This window comes from Talpa europaea (assembly GCF_964194135.1).
Source record: "Talpa europaea genome assembly, chromosome: 9".
Taxonomy (NCBI): domain Eukaryota; kingdom Metazoa; phylum Chordata; class Mammalia; order Eulipotyphla; family Talpidae; genus Talpa; species Talpa europaea.
Window position 1 is genome coordinate 28,235,778 of NC_140076.1, and position 17,610 is coordinate 28,253,387.

The following is a 17,610-nucleotide window of genomic DNA, read 5'->3' on the forward strand; positions in this document are numbered from 1 at the left end:
CAACGGCTCAGAGAAATGGTAGTTGAGCTATCCCTTTGAATCTTCACCAATGATCCTTAGTTTAAAAGGGCTGCATTGGATAAACAGAACCTGGTGTGTGAAAATCTAATTCAGAGTCAGGAAGCTTTGCTGACCCATGTCAACCCCATTTTTAAGAGGATATTTTGTTCTCTAAAAGTTTTTTCTGGGATGGTTATAGTAACATAGCTATAGAACCTTTGATTTTGAATTTTTTCCTGAAGATACGCTTGTACTGCCAGTTCCAAGACTTGAGACTTATTTTGTTGGTTTAGGCCAATAGTTGTGACTCCCAGGCCTTAATGCCACATTTGGTTGACAAAGGTCTGGAGTCAGGGCTGGTAATCAAATTTCAGCTAGTCTTTCCTCTCAAGCCCAACCCGGGGAAGAACATGACTGAGCTGGGATCCTGCCCTGGAATCTCAGGTATAAATGGCTTTAGGAGCTTTCTGTTCACGGGAGCCTTAAGAAACCTAGAAGAATTCCTGCAGGATGTCCTGAGGAAGCTTGGGTTCAAATGTAATAATGTGGCAATAAGACTGGCTTAGCAAAGAAGAGGTGGGAATGAGTTACTTTTGCTGGAATGAAAGTGTCCCCATATCACCATCCCTGCATGCCAGGCAATACTGGAAATAATGTGACACCTTTAATCCTCTCGTCCATCTGTTCTACATAAGGAAAACAGGTATAGAAAGGCTCAATACTTGTAAAACTGGCTGGAGCTTACATTTTGTGCTCGCATCTGCTGTTTGTTTCTAGACCCTAAATAAGAACATGGAGTAGTAAAAGAGCTCTGGAACACTTAATCTAGTTGCTAGCCCTGATCAGATTAAGCTACTCATACCCACATTTACTGCAGAAAGCCAGTGAGAAGGGTGGTGTTGGGGTGTCAAAACTGCCAGGACCCAAGTCCCCTATCCTTGATTGCCAGTTAAGGGTTCTTCTGTAGGAGGAGGGGGATCCACAAAGCCAGCTACTGGGGCAAAGGAGCTGGCTTCCAGTGAAGATGAGGTGGATACCTGTGGAATGGAGAAGGCAGGTATTTAATAAGAAGTTTATGTAGCGGTTAACAGCACAGGTTCTGGGGTCACATAGTCTCCAGATCATTTCAATCTTCAATCTCCACATTTTTTACTGTGAACCAAGTGAACCTCCCCATTGATTCCTTATGTTACATAGAATGTAACGTAAGATTTGTCACATGAATTAATCCACAGAAAGCATTTGGTAGTGATTTGGCACAGCATTCCCAACAAAGGCAGGCCATTCATTAACCATACTGACCACAACCCTGGTGTCTATAGCTCTAGTTGGTTCCTCACCATAGGTGGGTATTGATATTCATGGGCACTTGATGGATTGATCTCAGCCAGTGTTTGGACACTAGCATCTCTGGCATTCACCAATCGCAGAAAGAGCTCAGTCTGACCTACCTGGGGAGAGATGAAATGGTTCTGCCTCTGTACCTTAGAGAAGTAGATCTAGTCCCCATCCTCCACTCACCTGGGGAATCGCATTCAGCTGCCCAAGGCTAAGACTGGCATCCAGAGGAAGCGCCCGAAGTGGGAGACGCCAACGGCCACTTAGCACTCTCTGTTCCCGGTCAAATATCAGTAGTGAGGTCCAGGCCTTTAGCTCTGGTGCTCTAGACCATGCCAGCCCCTGCCAGGCCTGCAGCTCACAGATCAAGGACACTGACGGTGAGGGTGGTAGTCTAGACCAGAAAGAGTTACCAGATATCAGAACTGGCTGTATTACCAAGAAACTGGCCCTCAGAGCCCCTGTGGCTCTGTATACAATGAGAAAACAGCCAAAGGAGAGGCAAGCCTCAATAAAGGTAGGTTGCCAGTCACTAATTCCCACGTACTGACCTAGGTACAGGCTGCTTGCTGGCAAGGATGGCACAGTTGCCCACTGGCCCAGGAGCTGGAGGTGGGGGTAAGCAAAGGGCTGGGGGCAATGCCGTGGTTCCTCCGGTATCCTGGCCATCCCGAGCCAAGCCAGTAATCAGTTGCACCCAAATCCAAGAAGCTTCAAGGCCTCGCAGGAAGTCATAGAAAATGACCAGCCCAGCCCTGGGGAGACAAGTCTCAGTGCAATTACACATACACTTACCTCCTCCCCTCATCCTCACAGCCCCCAGAGTGTTCCCCAACCTTAGAGAGGCCTGATGGGTCTCTTTAACCAGTAGCTAACCAAATCGCTATGACAAAGGAAGAAGCAGATCTCACCCAGGATCATAGGGTGCAGGGCCCAGAACGTCCGATGTGGGCAGGAGGAAGTGTGAATCCAGACTCAGGTTTGTGGTCCTGGTTCTGGGAAGCTGTGGCTGTTGGCGAAGAGTTGACTCACCCAGAAGCCACCTACTTGCCTATGCACCCCCAAATGTACAGAACAGAGCTGCCCCTGCCCCAATCTTTGGGTCCTCACAGCTTTTTCTGTGCCACCCAAGAAGACGCCTATGGGTGGTGGAAATGGTGGAAGTGGAGGAGCCACGCTTGGTGGGAGTGGGGGATCTCCCCTCCTCAAACGTGGTCCAGGATCCGCCACAAATCGAGTCTCCTCAGGCCCTAGGTGCACAGGAAGAATAGGGCTCCCTTGAGCAGGGCATAGCAGTTTAGTCCCTTAGGGGCTAAACTGAGACACAGGACACAGGGGGAAGCTCATGGACATGGACCTACAGAGGTACAAAAACGTTTCATTCCCCATGCATGTCCTTCTAACCCTTTCCTCTGATCCCCACCTGCTGAGGGGAATTAGGCTGGTTGGGATTGGAGTGTTCACTGACCCCAAGGAGGTCGGCCTGTGCCCCTCTGCATCTTCAAGGCCAGGATTTCCGCCTCCAGGCGCCGGTTTTCCGCCTCCACTATTAGAAGCTCCCCTGATGTGCCACCTGCCAGTCTTCCTGCTATGAAGAAGTTTCACCTGTCACCTCTGATTTCTGGTAAGCAGTCGGTCCAGTTCTGAGCAGTTCTCCAGTCTTAGGCCTCTTTCGGTAAGGCTGGACTTGTCAGCTAACACCTAGCTACTGCCACACAGACCACTGGAGGGCTTCACTTAAGGTGGTTTCCACGCCAAAGACGCCCTCCCTCACCGCCCTTTTCTCCTCCCAGGACTAAGACCACCGCTTCCGAGAGGCCTTTCTGGTTGGCCCCTCCTGTTCACCCCTGCGGTTCCGCGACCGCTGCAGTTCCAGAGCTGATGCCTCCACTTGCAACTGCCACATCTGGCCCAGAACGCTGGGGTCCCGGCCCCCACCTCGAATGTAGGCTTCACGGAGGGTCCTAGGAAGTAGGGAATAAGGAGGCCTTTCCAGGACTGATCGGCGCTTCGTCCCGTGCCCGTACTCAGGCCCCGAACCTCACCCGATTTCTGCAGTCAGAGTACCCGGGCTGGCCTGTAGTATCGGACAACAGAGTTCTGCCTCTCGCAAGGCGTCCGACCGGTTCCTGGGTGCCGGGCGAGCAGCTCAAGGAGGAAATCTAGCAGGTTGACCCCAGACCTACAGTAGCCCCAGCCCTTGCGGGGTCACGCCCAGCACTTTCCAGCTGCCTCCGAGGGGCGCCTCCCGCACCCGCACCCGCCAACTCAGGGCCGCGCTCTGGCACCTCACCCAGGTTCGGGCTGCAGCTGCTGAATGTGCGCTCCTAACGCCTCCAGAGCGCCCCGCGTTCGCCCGGCCTCTGCCCGGAGTTCTTGCAGCTCCCGCTCCATGACGACCAGTCGTGATTTTCCGCCCTGGGTCTGAATCAAAGCTTGGAGGCGCTGGTTCAGTTCTGAGAGGATAAGGAACCGAGTCTGAAGTGGTCCGAGCAATCGCAAGGCAGGGACAGGGGTGGAATGCCCTCCCAGTCTTCCCCTTGCCCCTCACCCTCGCTGCGTCGCTCCAGGGCCTGGCTCTGCGCTTCCGTCTCCGCCACGCGCCTCGCATGTGTCCGGCGCAGCGCACGCAGCCGCGCGCCGGGGCTCCGCGCATCCTCGGGGGCGGAGGCCTGACCCGGCGCCTCCGACCGCCTCCGGGGCCCCTCTGTGAGCCAGGGTTGCCCGTCTTGAAGGTACAGCCGCAGCTGCTGCACCTGGAAGTAAGAGAAACCCGTGATCTGCACTGGGGTAATTAGACCCAGGTGTGAGCTCTGAGTTTGGGGAGGATACTCAAGTTTCAAGCCCCTGGGAAAGCCGCGTGTACCTCTTCGGTCAGCTTCTTGAGAGTCGATTTGCTGATCTGGTCTGACAGACCCCGGTGTTCTTGTGGTACAACCTGGGGAGAGTATGGGGTTTAGAATCCTGAGGGTCAGGATCGCTTTAAGACCCCCGCGGTCAGGACTGTGGCCACGGAGGCTGCCCTTACCGTGGGATCTCGTGGTTCAGTGGCTACTGAAGGCCGCGCTCCATTTGTCCGCTCCCGGGTCAGACGGCCAATGCAGAAACGCTGAGTGTGGGTGGCCAACAGGGCCCAGGAGCGGAAAACCATGTCACAGGATCCACAGGGCAAGAGTCCTGGCTTCTCAGAGTGGGAGGCCACGGCATGGGAATCCTTCCCTGACATAGCGGAGACCTGCAGAAGACAGCATAGAAGGCACGGGAAAGGGAGAGAAGACAGAAATCCGACGCAGAGAGGAAAGGCCAGATTTACTGAATCTATTGTACAAGATCAAGTTTGTTTGGGGAGGAGCGTCAGCTCCCTGGGCAGCAACTACATGTCTGGGCAAGTCTGGAGAATGGGTGGGGAAGGCTTGGTCACTTTTAGGAGGGGACCCTGACTTGAAAAAATGTCAAGTCTGTTCCTCTTCCTTGCATGAGCATGGGTCAGTCTCTCTACCAGTCTTAATGAATGAAGGGGAATCAACATCACCTCCTAGACTAGCTGGGCCCACATCACATACTCCATCATTGGTCATTTAATAACAGCCTTTATCAGGGAAGTATCATCTTGTTTTCCCAGTGGATGTAACCCAGGTTAGTGTCACTTCAGAGAACACCTGGGCGAAGAGGTGCTTTTGTACATTGTGTTGAAACTTTCTTTCCCCCAGATTGAAAAGGTCTTCTCTGCATTGGGCATGTCTGGAAGCAACAACAGCCTTTATATTACCAAGTCACCAAGGCTGATGGTGTCTCCCTAATACCCATTCATGTTTCTTCTCCTTCAGCTGAAGAGGGAGGTTAATTAGCACAGTCCAAGAAATCCAAATTCTTGGAAAACAATCTATCAGACTAGGAAATCAAATACAGAAAGGTGCTCCTTCACCTGAGGCGGGCCAGAAGGGTATTTCGTGTTCACCAGATGTCCTGCTCACCAATTTATGCAGAGGCAGGAGTTCCGAGCCAGTCCTTATTACTAAACAAACACCCCTTTCTAAGCAAGACTGGGATTAATGGTAGCTCCCACCCCCCCAACAGTTATGTCAGGCCAACATATGACCAGCAACAAGTTACAAAGTGTTTTAAAGTATGTGATCTCAGTCCAGCTTAATACCAAGTGAAAAGGGGTATATTTCTAGAAATTTGTTTTAAGAAAGCTATTAAGTAGCAAAGTCCAAGGTCAAATATGTGCAATAGCTCTCAACCTCCTTACTTCCCATTCTAGTTTAATACTTTTGCAACTTAGTTCATTTTATAGTAGTTTCATTGATTCTAAAACTTTTTTTCATATTTTAGCAACACAATAGCAGGAGCAACTGATGGTACAGTGTGGCTGATAGGGTCTTTGTCCTCCTGTTCTTTAGAATCTAGCAAAAATAATGCTGGCTTCTCTGCCTCTACACTGCCTGAGGCCCATACTACAAGTCAGTTATCTTTCTAACATCTAGTATGAGACCTGTTTCTACTCTATTGTAGACCTCTAAATTCACTAGGACCATGTACTGTATAGATGGTCAGAGTACCAGTGGCAGTATTTGCTGTTGTTTAGCTTGGTCTAAAGTTCCATCTTGAAAATATGAATTCTCTTCCCTACCCAGCTGAGCTCTCCTGACATCCCCAGAGCCTCGCACAATGCCCGGACACACAAGAACATACAAAGTGTTTGCTGAATGATAAAACCTGCCTTCTCCACTGGTTACCCAAACAGTGTCAACTTAAGCCCCTTTCCCCCCATGTTTTGGATTTATCAGGAAAATTAAGGCCGTCTGACCCGGGAGCGGACTTTCCTTACAATATGTACACTGGTAAGTATACAGGTAGTGAAAAAGTTTCAGGAAGAAAACATGGGTTTCTGATTTTATTACTGGTAATTTATTGTACTTTTTTGTTTTTGCATCCAAAAATGTATCTGCTAGGGCTTCCCCTGGTGGCGCAGCAGTTGAGCACTGGGCTGCGAAGCTGCCCGCAGCCTCTGCAGCGCCGGTTCGATCCCTGGCTGCTCCCCAGCCACCAGAGGCAGGTCCCACGTGGTGCGCAGACCTCTCCTGCTGCCCGCTGCTCCCCTCAGCAGTGTACTTCGGTCCTTCTGCCTGTTCTGCTCCCCGCTCTGGCTCTGCTGAATTCTGTCACCCTCCTGCGCTTCTGACTGTACCCAGTGCTTGTATAAATAAACAAATAAATAAATCTTTAAAAAAAAAGTATCTGCTAAAAGAAACAGGTGTTTCTGAATTTAAATTTCCCTCAGTCTTTTAGTCTGAAAAAAGAATCTACTCATCTCATTTTAAAGAAAATATACTTCTTACACAAGACAATCCAAACGATGCAAAATATTTATTCCAAGTTAGTTATTTTATGCAGTAGTTATTCCCCCTCAACAGACTTATGATAACCACATCTTTTAAATCTGTAAATAATGTTATCAAAATAATCTTAATCTTTGAAATCTCACAAAAATTTATATTTTACAATCCACCCTGAATATCAAGGCTGCAAGAATAACACAACATTTCCTATATCCAAATATTATACAGCTGTACCCAAAAAGGAAAAAAAAAAAGAAAACCACATATGCTTAGTTAAGGGCTAACGTTACCCGAGCAGCCAAAAATAAAATAAAATATCCAAATTATTAGCATTAATTTAATACAATTAAAACTTCAATAGTCACTTTGTCATTGACAATGATTGCTTGAGCACAGGGGTGAGTGCCCCAAGGGCTGGTAGTAGAAGCTGTTGCTGTAGACCAGTGTCTCCTCTGCACTGCCAGCTCCCACTTGTGCATCGCCCCATAGATACTGCGTGTATGTGTGTGTTAAAAATCTTTTTCACCACACAAACGTCTCTCTATTAAGTAGATAACAGGGAAGAACAACACCAAAAGCTAAACAAGCTGATAGCTCTCTTTGGGATACGATTATTTCCCTTGTGCGTGAAGTATTTGACAACCTAAGAAAAAGAATGATTTCTTTTGTATCCCTAAACACACAAGCTGAGTTTCCTGTATCATATTTTAACTGTGAGTTTCTATATGCCTACTTCCAGGCATCGTCATCTGATGTTTCGCTGCTACTGGTTTCCGTTTCTGAGTCTTCAAACTCTGCTTTACGAGTGCTTCTCCAAGGGGAGAAGAGGCTGGAACTGCGACTCTGCAAGAAGCCATTCTTCCCAAAGCCATTTCTTCTCAGCTGTGGTTAGCATGGAAAGAGGAAAAAATGAAAACAATCAACTTCGCTGATCCATGGGACCAGGCCTCAATCCCAACCTAGGCAAAAGGCAGAGGGAATCCCTCCAGGAGATTGAAGAATTCTTTTTTTTTTTTTTTAAATCACTTTCTTTTTTTTTTTTTTAATAGAGGCATGTTTTATTTATTTATTTGTTTGTTTTGTTTATACATGCACTGGGTACAGTCAGAAGCGCGGGAGGGTGAGAGAATTCACCAGAGCCAGAGCAGGGAGCAGAGCAGGCAGAAGGACCGAAGTACACTGCTGAGGGGAGCAGCGGGCGGCAGGAGAGGTCTGCGCGCCATGTGGGACCCTCCTCTGGTGGCCGGGGAGCAGCAGGGGATCGAACCGGCGCCGCAGAGGCCGCGGGCAGCTTCGCAACCCAGCGCTCAACCGCTGCGCCACCGGGGAGGCCCGATTGAAGAATTCTTATAGCAGTATTTTTTAAATGTTAATGGGCCAATGAATCATCTAATTATCTTTTAAAAATGCAGATTTTGATTCAGTATGTCTGGGGTAGGGTTTGAAACCTCCTATTTCTACACAATTTCTCATGATAGACCATGTATAGAAATAGAGGGAAGAGTTCTGTTCTGTTGACCATGATAGAAGGAACAGAGGTCTGAGTTGCAAAGTCTTTATGTCAACCTGTTTCTCTTTTTCATTGGACTTAACACAATTATAATTTAGGCTTTCATTGTGTTTTCTTCTATAGTTTACCTTTCTTAAATTTTTGAACCAGAGACATACTGAACTAATGAAATGCATTGAGAAATCTTCCATCTTACTATTATATAGGATGGAAGATGTGTACTGGGGTAGTCTGTGCCTGGAGAGTTGGGGAAGAACTTGCCAGCAAAGCTGACCAATCCAATAGAAAAGTCAAGGCCCATCACTTTATGACCTTGCTGGGCAGCAAACATCCACGTGGAGTGTGGCGATGTGAACTAAAATGATCTTAATATAGTCACCTGGCACACTTTACTAAACACATATATACCCTAGCGCCCCACAAGTAAACTTTAAACATTAAGGATTCTTGTGATACAATAAATAAATAAACACCACCAGCCCCTAAGTGTATAGAGACCCAGTTGTCTTATTCATTGCTATAAATCCCAGGATCTGACAGTATTTTAGTTAGAGAAAGAATCCAAGCACTTACTGAATAAATTCAAATAGACCATTTGGCTTTCTGGCTCTGGCCAGAGTACCAGAGGGAAACCACAGGGCTAGAAGAGGAGGGTGAGCCTATTTCTCTAGAGAGAGACAGATGAGGCCCTTAACTCTGGAACCAGCCTGTGGTTCTGCTAAGAGCTTGCAGCTTCCAAGATGAACAAATACACTACTCTCAGAAATCTGCTAACAACAGACCTGGCTTTTGTATCCACTACTGGAGATCTACTGTATACTAGATTGTCCAGGTATAGTGAGCTGCTGCTCCTCTACATTTCTATCATGCCAACTTTATATTTTGATTTTTCAAGGTTCTTCTTTCACACAAAATTGGGGTTCCCTAAGGGCAAGGATTGTCCTAACTCCTCTTGTATTCATTACTGGTTTCCAAGATAGGTTTATAACTTACCTGTTCTGTCTTCATGTAAAACTCTTTGAGCTCATCTTCTGTGAGGGGCAGGCAATTCTCATCATTTTCAGGATATTCCTGCCATCCCATTGCTCTCAGTAGCCTGGAAGAGATAAGACAGGTAAATAAAACGATAGCTTTTAGCCTAAGTGAGCATCCCACAACTTTCTACAGAAAACTTTCCTGCCCAGAGGCAGGAAAGGTACCCATTTGAATGTTTAGAGAAAAAACTTGGTATTTCTTTTCTTCCCAGTGGGATAAGCTTTATTTTTTTTTTTAAAGATTGGTTTTATTTATTTTTTTAACATAATAAATTTTATTTTTATATTCCCCCATACAATAGCAACCCCCCCATTCTGACCCCAATCCCTCCCCTCCCGCCCCCCACCCCCCAAAAAGTGTCTCTGGTTCATAGGGATAAGCTTTAATTGTGACTATTTAGGTGTTTTTTTGTTTTTTTTTTAAGATTCATTTATGCATACAAGAGCTGGGTGTAAGCCAAAGGTACAGAGAAGTGAGAGAATTCACCAGAGACAGAGTGGGGAACAGAGCAGAACAGGCGGATCTACTGAAATATACTGCTGAGGGGAGTAATGGGCGAGATAGGAGAGGTCTGCTGCATCATGTTGCTAGCTCTCTGGCTGGGGATCAAACTTATGCTGCAGTGGCTGCAGATTGCTTCATAGTACTGAGATTTAGCCACTTGCGCCACCAGGAAGGACCCTATTTAGGTGTTTGTACTTTAATGGGGGGATCGTCACAGTTGAGAGTATAGAGAAAAAAACAGTAGAAACAAGATAGCATGGTGCTTGCAGACTGGACTTGATCTGAAATACTGTCTTTCTTTCCTTTGTTTTTCTGAGATGTTTTAAGTACGCTCAAGCTCCTGGTAAGTCGTACATATAACAAGCTGTCCCATGAGTCAATCCTCACCTGTGTTCTGCTTCTAAAGAGTGTGAGAGGACCTCTCCTTCCTCTTCTACAGGGAGAGCAAGACCATTCTGATGACAGCCTTCCTCTCCATTTTCCTTTGGTTCAGGTGTGCTGTTGTCCTCCAACTGCAACAAGGGAGTACACATTTGGTTTAATGATCCTTTGTGGCAAGATAAGTAGACTTTAAAATTAAGAAGTCAGAACCCAAGAAAATGCTTTCTAGAAGCCTACAGGTATTGCCCATTTTAAAATGAGGACTTGCTCACCTTGCTAAGATATCCAAAGAATACCAACAGGCCAGCATATTAACTTCAGGTTATGTCAACTATATTAACCGCTACTAGATGCCTATGCAGTATCAATTCTCTTTTTCTTACTGCTTTGGACTAAGGAATCAACACTTGGCTCTTGAAAGTCCTAGACTCCCCTGCATTTGGGAGCACTTGACAGCTGGCCAATAAAGTATGAGTGGAAACTACAGGACTTGACTTTTAAAAGCATTTAAAAAGGGGATAGAAATCCCTTCTCAGGCTTCTAGCTGCTATTTTTTCTCTAACTAGAAGGAAGCCTATCCTGACCCAACGTAATCAAAGGTTAGTAAGTTCTCTGATAATACTAATGAGCTGTCATTATCCTTTTTGGATCTTACTGTTACAGAAAACAAAAACAACAACAAAACAAACAGAATTGCCAAAACCAAAAGACTGTTCCAATCTGCCAAATTTTCTTTTATTGACGCTTAATATAATCCTGACAAAAACTTCTGTAATTTACCAACTTCTTACAACACTGACCAATTCAAGACTTAATGGCAGTGCTGCCCTATTTAAGAACTCTTAGTCCCAATGCAACTACCATCAAATTGAGCTCTAATCTGAAAACTGCTGAACAAAGGAATAAACTCACTTTATCACAGGCTGTTACTACTACAGACAAATCTCTTCATACATTTAAAACTTGCCACACCTTTCTCCCATAAGAAAAAAAAACACATATATATGATAAGAAAACACCTATGTTCTTACATCCTCCAGCTTGTCACAGTCTCTGTTCTCTGAGAAGTCTCCATTCCTGTCATCCTTCAGAGTCTTCAGGAATTCGCTTTTCCTGTCGGTAGTTCGGCGGGTTAACTTGGTGAGACGAGAGGAGTTGATCTCAATTGGAGGAGTGGTGCTTGAGGGACTCTGGGCAAATACCACAAATATGTTGTTCCTGACAGCAGAGAGCAAGAACTGGGATTCTCTAGGTCATTTCTAAAATGTACTATTTCCAGAATTTGGGATCTTATTTATCTGTCTCTTACTGAAACATAAACTATCCTTTTCCTTTAAACAGACTTCAGCTTTACAGAGTTCTTAAAAAGTTCAGACTAGAGGGCTTATATAGCACTTTGCTGATCTTTCTACGGATACCAACAGAACGCCAGTGTAATATAGGCCAACCTCACTCTACCACTGAGCAAGAGAAACTATACAACCTTGGTACTGCTCTTCTTTGAATGCTGACAGAAAATATCAGTAAGGAAATTACTTTAGACAAAGCATGGCTACAACAGAAACGGATTTAGAACTGTATATGTCAATCTGGGTATCTTAGCACATAAGTGGGAAAGCCAGCTTTAGAAAAGCTACCCAATTTTATCCTCACTCACCTCTTTGGGAGAGTTTAGAATTGCACCACCAGCCAGCACTACTGGTTTGGTAACAGAGATTGGACTGGTAAAAGCAGACTCCCGGCTACAGGAAAGGGATCCTGATTTGTGTTCCATTCTGTTGGCTTTCCACGCACTTGGCTACATAGGAAAAAAGAACAAAGCAGACACAAGCATGCAGGCAACCTCAGCTTGTAAGATTGTAAAGCAAAGAGTGAAATGGCATATGGAAACATGAGTTCCTAGAGATAATCTGTCTCAACATGTCTAGGTGGTATGCAACCTCTTTCTGAGGGGAGGCACTTGAAAGAAAAGGGCAGTAAGAAACAAGAGCTATAGAATGTTAATAGCTATTTCTCAGAAAAAGAGTTCTAGTTCAATAAGCTTTGGACATGATGGGGTGAATAAAGTTCAAGAGGTTCCTTAAACTGCTATTTCTCAAACACCAAATTGTGCTTGTGTATATGAAAGGAAGATAGAATATAGAGCATTTTCTAAATTTATCTGACCCCAATGTTTTCTTTTAAGATGTCTTAACTTTTTTTTTTTTTTTTAAAGATTTTATTTATTTATATGTACAAGAACTGGGGTATAGGTCAAGGGCATGGGAGGGTGAGAGAATTTACCACAGACAGAATGGGGAGCAGAACAGGCAGACGGACTGAAGACACTGCTGAGGGGAGCGGTGGGCAAGGCAGGAGAGGTCAGCCACGCCATGTGGGTTTCTCCCTGGCTGGCCAGGAATCAAACCCACACTGCAGAGGCTGCAGACAGCTTCACAGCGCGGCGCTCAACCCACTGCGCCACCGGGGAGGCCCAAGATGTCTTTTTTTTTTTTTAAAGATTTATTTATTTATTCATACAAGAGCTGGGGTATAGGCCAGAGATGCGGAGGGTGAGAGGATTCACCAGAGACAGAGTGGGAAACAGAACAGGCAGACTGACTGAAATATACTGCTGAGGGGAGCAGCAGGCGAGCAGGAGAGGTCTGCCTCGCCATGTGGGTTTCTCTCTGGTGGGCTCGGGATCAAACTCATGCTGCAGAGGCTGCAGATTGCATCACAGTGCGGTGCTTAACCCCTGCACCACCAGGGAGGCCCAGGCCCAAGATGTCTTAACTTATTAACCTCTGATATAATCCTGCTATCTTTTTTTTTTTTTTAAAGTGTCACATCTCTTTATTTTTTTTTTTAATTTTTTTTTTTTTATTAGAGGCATGCTTTATTTATTTATTTTGTTTGTTTGTTTTGTTTATACATGCACTGGGTACAGTCAGAAGCGTGGGAGGGTGAGAGAATTCACCAGAGCCAGAGCGGGGAGCAGAGCAGGCAGAAGGACCGAAGTACACTGCTGAGGGGAGCAGCGGGCGGCAGGAGAGGTCTGCGCGCCATGTGGGACCCTCCTCCGGTGGCCTGGGAGCAGCCGGGGATCGAACCGGCGCTGCAGAGGCTGCGCGCAGCTTCGTAACCCAGCACTCAACCGCTGCGCCACCGGGGAGGCCCTATCTTTTTTTTTTAATCCTGCCATCTTTAAAACAAAAATAAAGTACATCAGAAAAATGCTGTGTTCCAGGAAATTCAATGGCAAGAGGCTAGTTTCAGGCCATGGTGGGCAATGTGAATGTCTGGGTAACTCAGAGGCCCTTTGTTTGTTTACTCTGTGGAGCCTGGGCCCATTCTGTCTGTCTTTCTCTGGCCCCAACTATGATGGCAGGCAGCACAGTGCCGGTGGAAAACACATTGTTTCTGAGTTGATAACACTTTCTCAGAAGAACAGGAACAAGGGAAAAGCATCTGTTTTTCTAGAACAAAACATCAGAAGGTAAGTGAAAAAATTTTCTTACTTGGTATTAAAGGGCATGAATAAGAATGTACCATGTAGATGTTTGTCATAATGTTGTTGTTTTTTTTCTAAAGATTTATTTATGTGTAGAAGAACTAATTGGGGTATAGGCCAGAAGTGCAGGGAGTGAGAAGATTCACCAGAGACAGACAGAGTGGGGAGCAGAACAGGCAGACTGACTGAAATACACTGCTGAGGGGAGCATCAGGGAGACAGGGGAGGTCTGCTGAGCCATGTAGGTCAACTCCCTGGCCAGCTGAGGATGGAACTCGTGCTACAGTGGCTGGTGATAGCTTCATAGCTCTGTCTTTAACCCCTGTGCCACTAGGGAGGCCCTGTCATAATGTTTTAATTCTTAACCCAATCAGGTCTAATTATTATGTCAACAATTGATAGAGAATGACACTGAGATTAGGGAAGTTACACAATTTATCCAAAGTTACTCAGGACTTATGTGATACTGTTTTTTCACAATACAACCAAAAAGAATATATAAGATACAAACCCAACAGGAATATACTTTAATTTTTTTCTCTGGCACTGATGACAATCTGAAGATGGGCACTTATGTCAGGATACTATCAAAAATAATAGTTCCGGGGCCTCCCTGGTGCTGCAGGGGTTAAAAACACAGCACTATCAAGCTATCGCCAGCCACTGCAGCATGAGTTCGATGCCCAGTCGGCCAGGGAGCTAACCACATGGCGTAACAGACCTCTATCTCACACACTGCTCCCCTCCATAGTGTATTTTAGTAGATCATCCTGTTCTGCTCCCCACTTTCTCTGGTGGATCCTCTCACCCCTCCCAGCACCTCTGGCTTACACCCTAGTTTTTGTATGCATAACTAAACCTTTGGAAAAAAAAAAGTTCCCCAGTGGCTTTCCCAGGATTGTAATGGTAACCATATCTTGTCTTTTTTTTAACATTGCCATCTCAGGTGACAGAAACACTTAGGTTTCTTTTATATACTGGTATAAAAGGTTTACCATAGAACATGTTATATGTACTAGGATACCTAGGGGAGCAGTGGGGATCGAACTTGTGCTGCAGTGGCTGCAGATAGCTTCACAGATTGCGTCTTAACCCCCTGCGCCACCAGGGAGGCCCTTAGTGATGATTTTTTTATTCTGACTCCAAAATCAAGGGCAACAAAAGCAAAAATAAACCCCTAGGATTGTATCAAACTAAAAAGCTTGTGCAAACCAAAGGAAATCATCAGCAAAATGAAAAGTTAACCTACTAAATGGCAGAAAATATTTGTAAATTACATTATCTGACTAGGATTAATATCCAAAATACAAGAATTCATACAACTCAATAGTTAAAAAAAAAAATCAAATTACAAAATGGGCAGAAACTATGAAAGACAGGCTTCCACAAATGACATACGATGGCTAACATATATATGAAAAGATGTTCGACATCACTAATTAGTAAAGCAAATCACTGAGTTATATCTATTAAACTGGTTTTTATCAAAAAGATAGTAACATGTCCAGAATGTAGAAAAAAGGGAGCCCTTGTGCACTGCTGGTGGAAATGGAAACCGGTGCACCACTATGAAAAACAGTATGGGGAGTCTTAAAAATAAAACTTCCATATGATGTAAGAATTATACTTCTGGGTATTTATCTAACAGAAACACTAACAAAAAGGTACATGGACTCCCATGCGTAAACATTTTTTACAACAGCCAAGATAGGGAAGCAACCTAAGTGACCAGTGACAAATGAATGGATAAAGAAAATAAATATACAAACAATGGACTATTATTCAGCCATAAAAATGAATGAAATTTGGGCCTCCCTCGTGGCACTAGGGGTTAATAAGCACAGCACTATGAAGCTATCCGCACATCTGCAGCATGAGTTCGATCCCTAGCTGGCCAGGGAGCTACCCACATGGCACAGCAGACCTCTTCTGCCTTGCCCGCTGCTCCCCTCAGCAGTGTATTTCAGTAGATCATCCTATTCTGCTCCCCAGTCTGTCTATGGTGAATCCTCTCACCCCCTGGCACCTCTGGCCTGTACCCCAGTTCTTGAATGCATAAATAAATAAAATAAATCTTTAAAAAAAATAATGAATGAAATTTGGCCATTTACAACACAGATGAATTTGAGAACATTATGCTAAGTAAGGTAAGTCAAGCAGATAAAGACAAATCCCTTAATACTTCACTTATATGTCAAATCTAAAAGAGAAACAAAAACCCACTGAAGTTCATGGACAAAGAGAACAGCTTGAGAGTTTCTAGAATTAAGGTGTATGAGCAAAATCAATTAGGGAAGTCAAAAGGTAAAATTTTCAGTTTTAAAGTAAGTCTGGGATGTAATGTACAGCATGATGACTATAGTTAATAACATTGTGTTGCATATTTGAAAGCTGCAAAGAGGTTATTTCAAAGGTTCTCATCCCAAGAAAAAAATTTTTGTAACTATGTATGGTAATGGATGTTAAGACAGACTTATTGTCTTCATTCTGTAATATACATAAATACCAAATCATTATGATATACACTTAAAGTGAAGGTTTTTGGGTTTTTTTTTAAAGATTTATTTATTTATTTATACAAGCACTGGGTACAGTTAGTAGTGTGGGAAGGTGAGAAAATTCACCAGAGCCAGAGCAGGGAACAGAACAGGAAGAATGACGAAACACACTGCTGAGGGGAGCAGCGGGCGTGGCAGGAGAGGTCTGTCACGCCATGTGGGACCCTTGCCTGGTGGCCGGGGATCAAACCAGTGCTGCAGAGGCTGGCCCAGCGCTCAACCACTGCGCCACCGGGGAGGCCCTAAAGTGAATAGTTTTGTCAGTATATTTCAGTTGGAAAAAAACAAGATCATATGTCATGTGTGACTAGCAAAGCCTAAAATATGTATTAAACCCTTTTCAGAAGTTTATCAACTCCTATAGATGGTTTGGAAGTACTGAAGGGATTAAAGAAAGGATGTGATATATTCAGTTTTTTTAGGGTTAGCATTCTCTAAAGTTCTGTGATAGAGGGATGAGGAAATAGAATTAACCACAACAGTAAATGTGAGAAGACAAGGGCATAGGACATCACAGCAGGAATAACTGATAGGAACTTTATAAGTGCTTGGTAGAAGGGAATGAGAGGAGGAGGAGAAATAAAGCAGGCCAAGAAATTTAGCTGAGTGATCAGATGGATGCTGAGGCTATTCATGGAAATAAACCAGGAGAAGCAGGTTTATGAGATAAGCTAATGAGTATGAAAACTTTACTAAAAATCCAGTGGCAGCAGTAGAAATTGGAGACGGAGTACCATACTACACATTTAACAGGTACCATGAATATCTGGTGAATGATTCAACAGGAAAAAATTAATTTACTAATTTTGCTTTTCCTGATTTGCATCCAGACCTCTGCTATAATACAGGTTCTCACACTGGTTCTAAATCATACCTTGGAAGGAGGGGGTGCAGGCTTAGGGACCAGGTTCTTATAAACACTTGGAACTGTGATTAATGGTTTGTTCCCATTTGCGTGGTGAGATCCTGGTGAGGTGAATGCAGCAGAGAAGGCAGCAGCAGGATCTTCTTTGGAAACTTTCTTGATAACTAACATTTTGGATGGTTGCTTGGCACTAGGTGGGTTTTCTGTGAAATACAATAGTGGAAAGACAAAAGAACATCAAATCTATTGGCTAATATGAAGTATAGTTTATACAACAGCCTCATTTTTAACAAAGAGCTTAAAGATGAAATGAGGGACAAACATTTCTTGGGATACACTTTACAGATATTCTCAAAAGTGACACTACTCAGGAACCATAGGGAAAAAGGCAGCATATCAAGTGCGAAATTCTAAACTCCTATCAAGCAGAAAACCCAAAGATGCTCATCTTTCAGGAATATAACATGTCTACTGTATGCTGTGCTTCCTAAAGCACAGGCAGACAAGAATTTATTTAAGGGCAGCAGCTCCCGTCAGCATGGGAATGGAGAGGGATAAAGAAATTGGGGAAAGGAGTCTGCCGT

The 17,610-nt window shown here is 44.7% G+C and overlaps 2 protein-coding genes across 3 annotated transcripts in view; both read right to left on the minus strand.

Moving 5' to 3' along the window:
• Window positions 1-932: 932 nt before the first annotated feature.
• On the minus strand, window positions 933-4,564 carry CCDC17 (coiled-coil domain containing 17; the record flags this gene model as incomplete). The annotated part of the gene is made up of 13 exons (XM_084242301.1): window positions 933-1,037; window positions 1,341-1,451; window positions 1,522-1,732; window positions 1,890-2,093; window positions 2,250-2,347; window positions 2,449-2,588; window positions 2,807-2,923; window positions 3,184-3,302; window positions 3,384-3,467; window positions 3,632-3,794; window positions 3,890-4,118; window positions 4,205-4,276; window positions 4,367-4,564. The coding sequence occupies 13 exons, from the start codon at window positions 4,562-4,564 to the stop codon at window positions 933-935; spliced, it is 1,851 nt and encodes a 616-aa protein (XP_084098427.1).
• A 2,845-nt stretch (window positions 4,565-7,409) lies between these two features.
• GPBP1L1 (GC-rich promoter binding protein 1 like 1) overlaps window positions 7,410-17,610 on the minus strand; it is a gene marked incomplete at both ends in the record, with an annotated part of 28,709 nt that continues 18,508 nt past the window's right edge. The window contains 6 exons of one of the 2 annotated variants that reach the window (XM_084241562.1): window positions 7,410-7,562; window positions 9,184-9,286; window positions 10,117-10,241; window positions 11,142-11,300; window positions 11,768-11,908; window positions 17,036-17,229. In XM_084241562.1, coding sequence (XP_084097688.1) covers window positions 7,410-7,562; window positions 9,184-9,286; window positions 10,117-10,241; window positions 11,142-11,300; window positions 11,768-11,908; window positions 17,036-17,229 — 875 coding nt within the window. The remainder of the gene's footprint in view (window positions 7,563-9,183; window positions 9,287-10,116; window positions 10,242-11,141; window positions 11,301-11,767; window positions 11,909-17,035; window positions 17,230-17,610) is intronic. The other variant, XM_084241563.1, reaches the window with a different exon arrangement.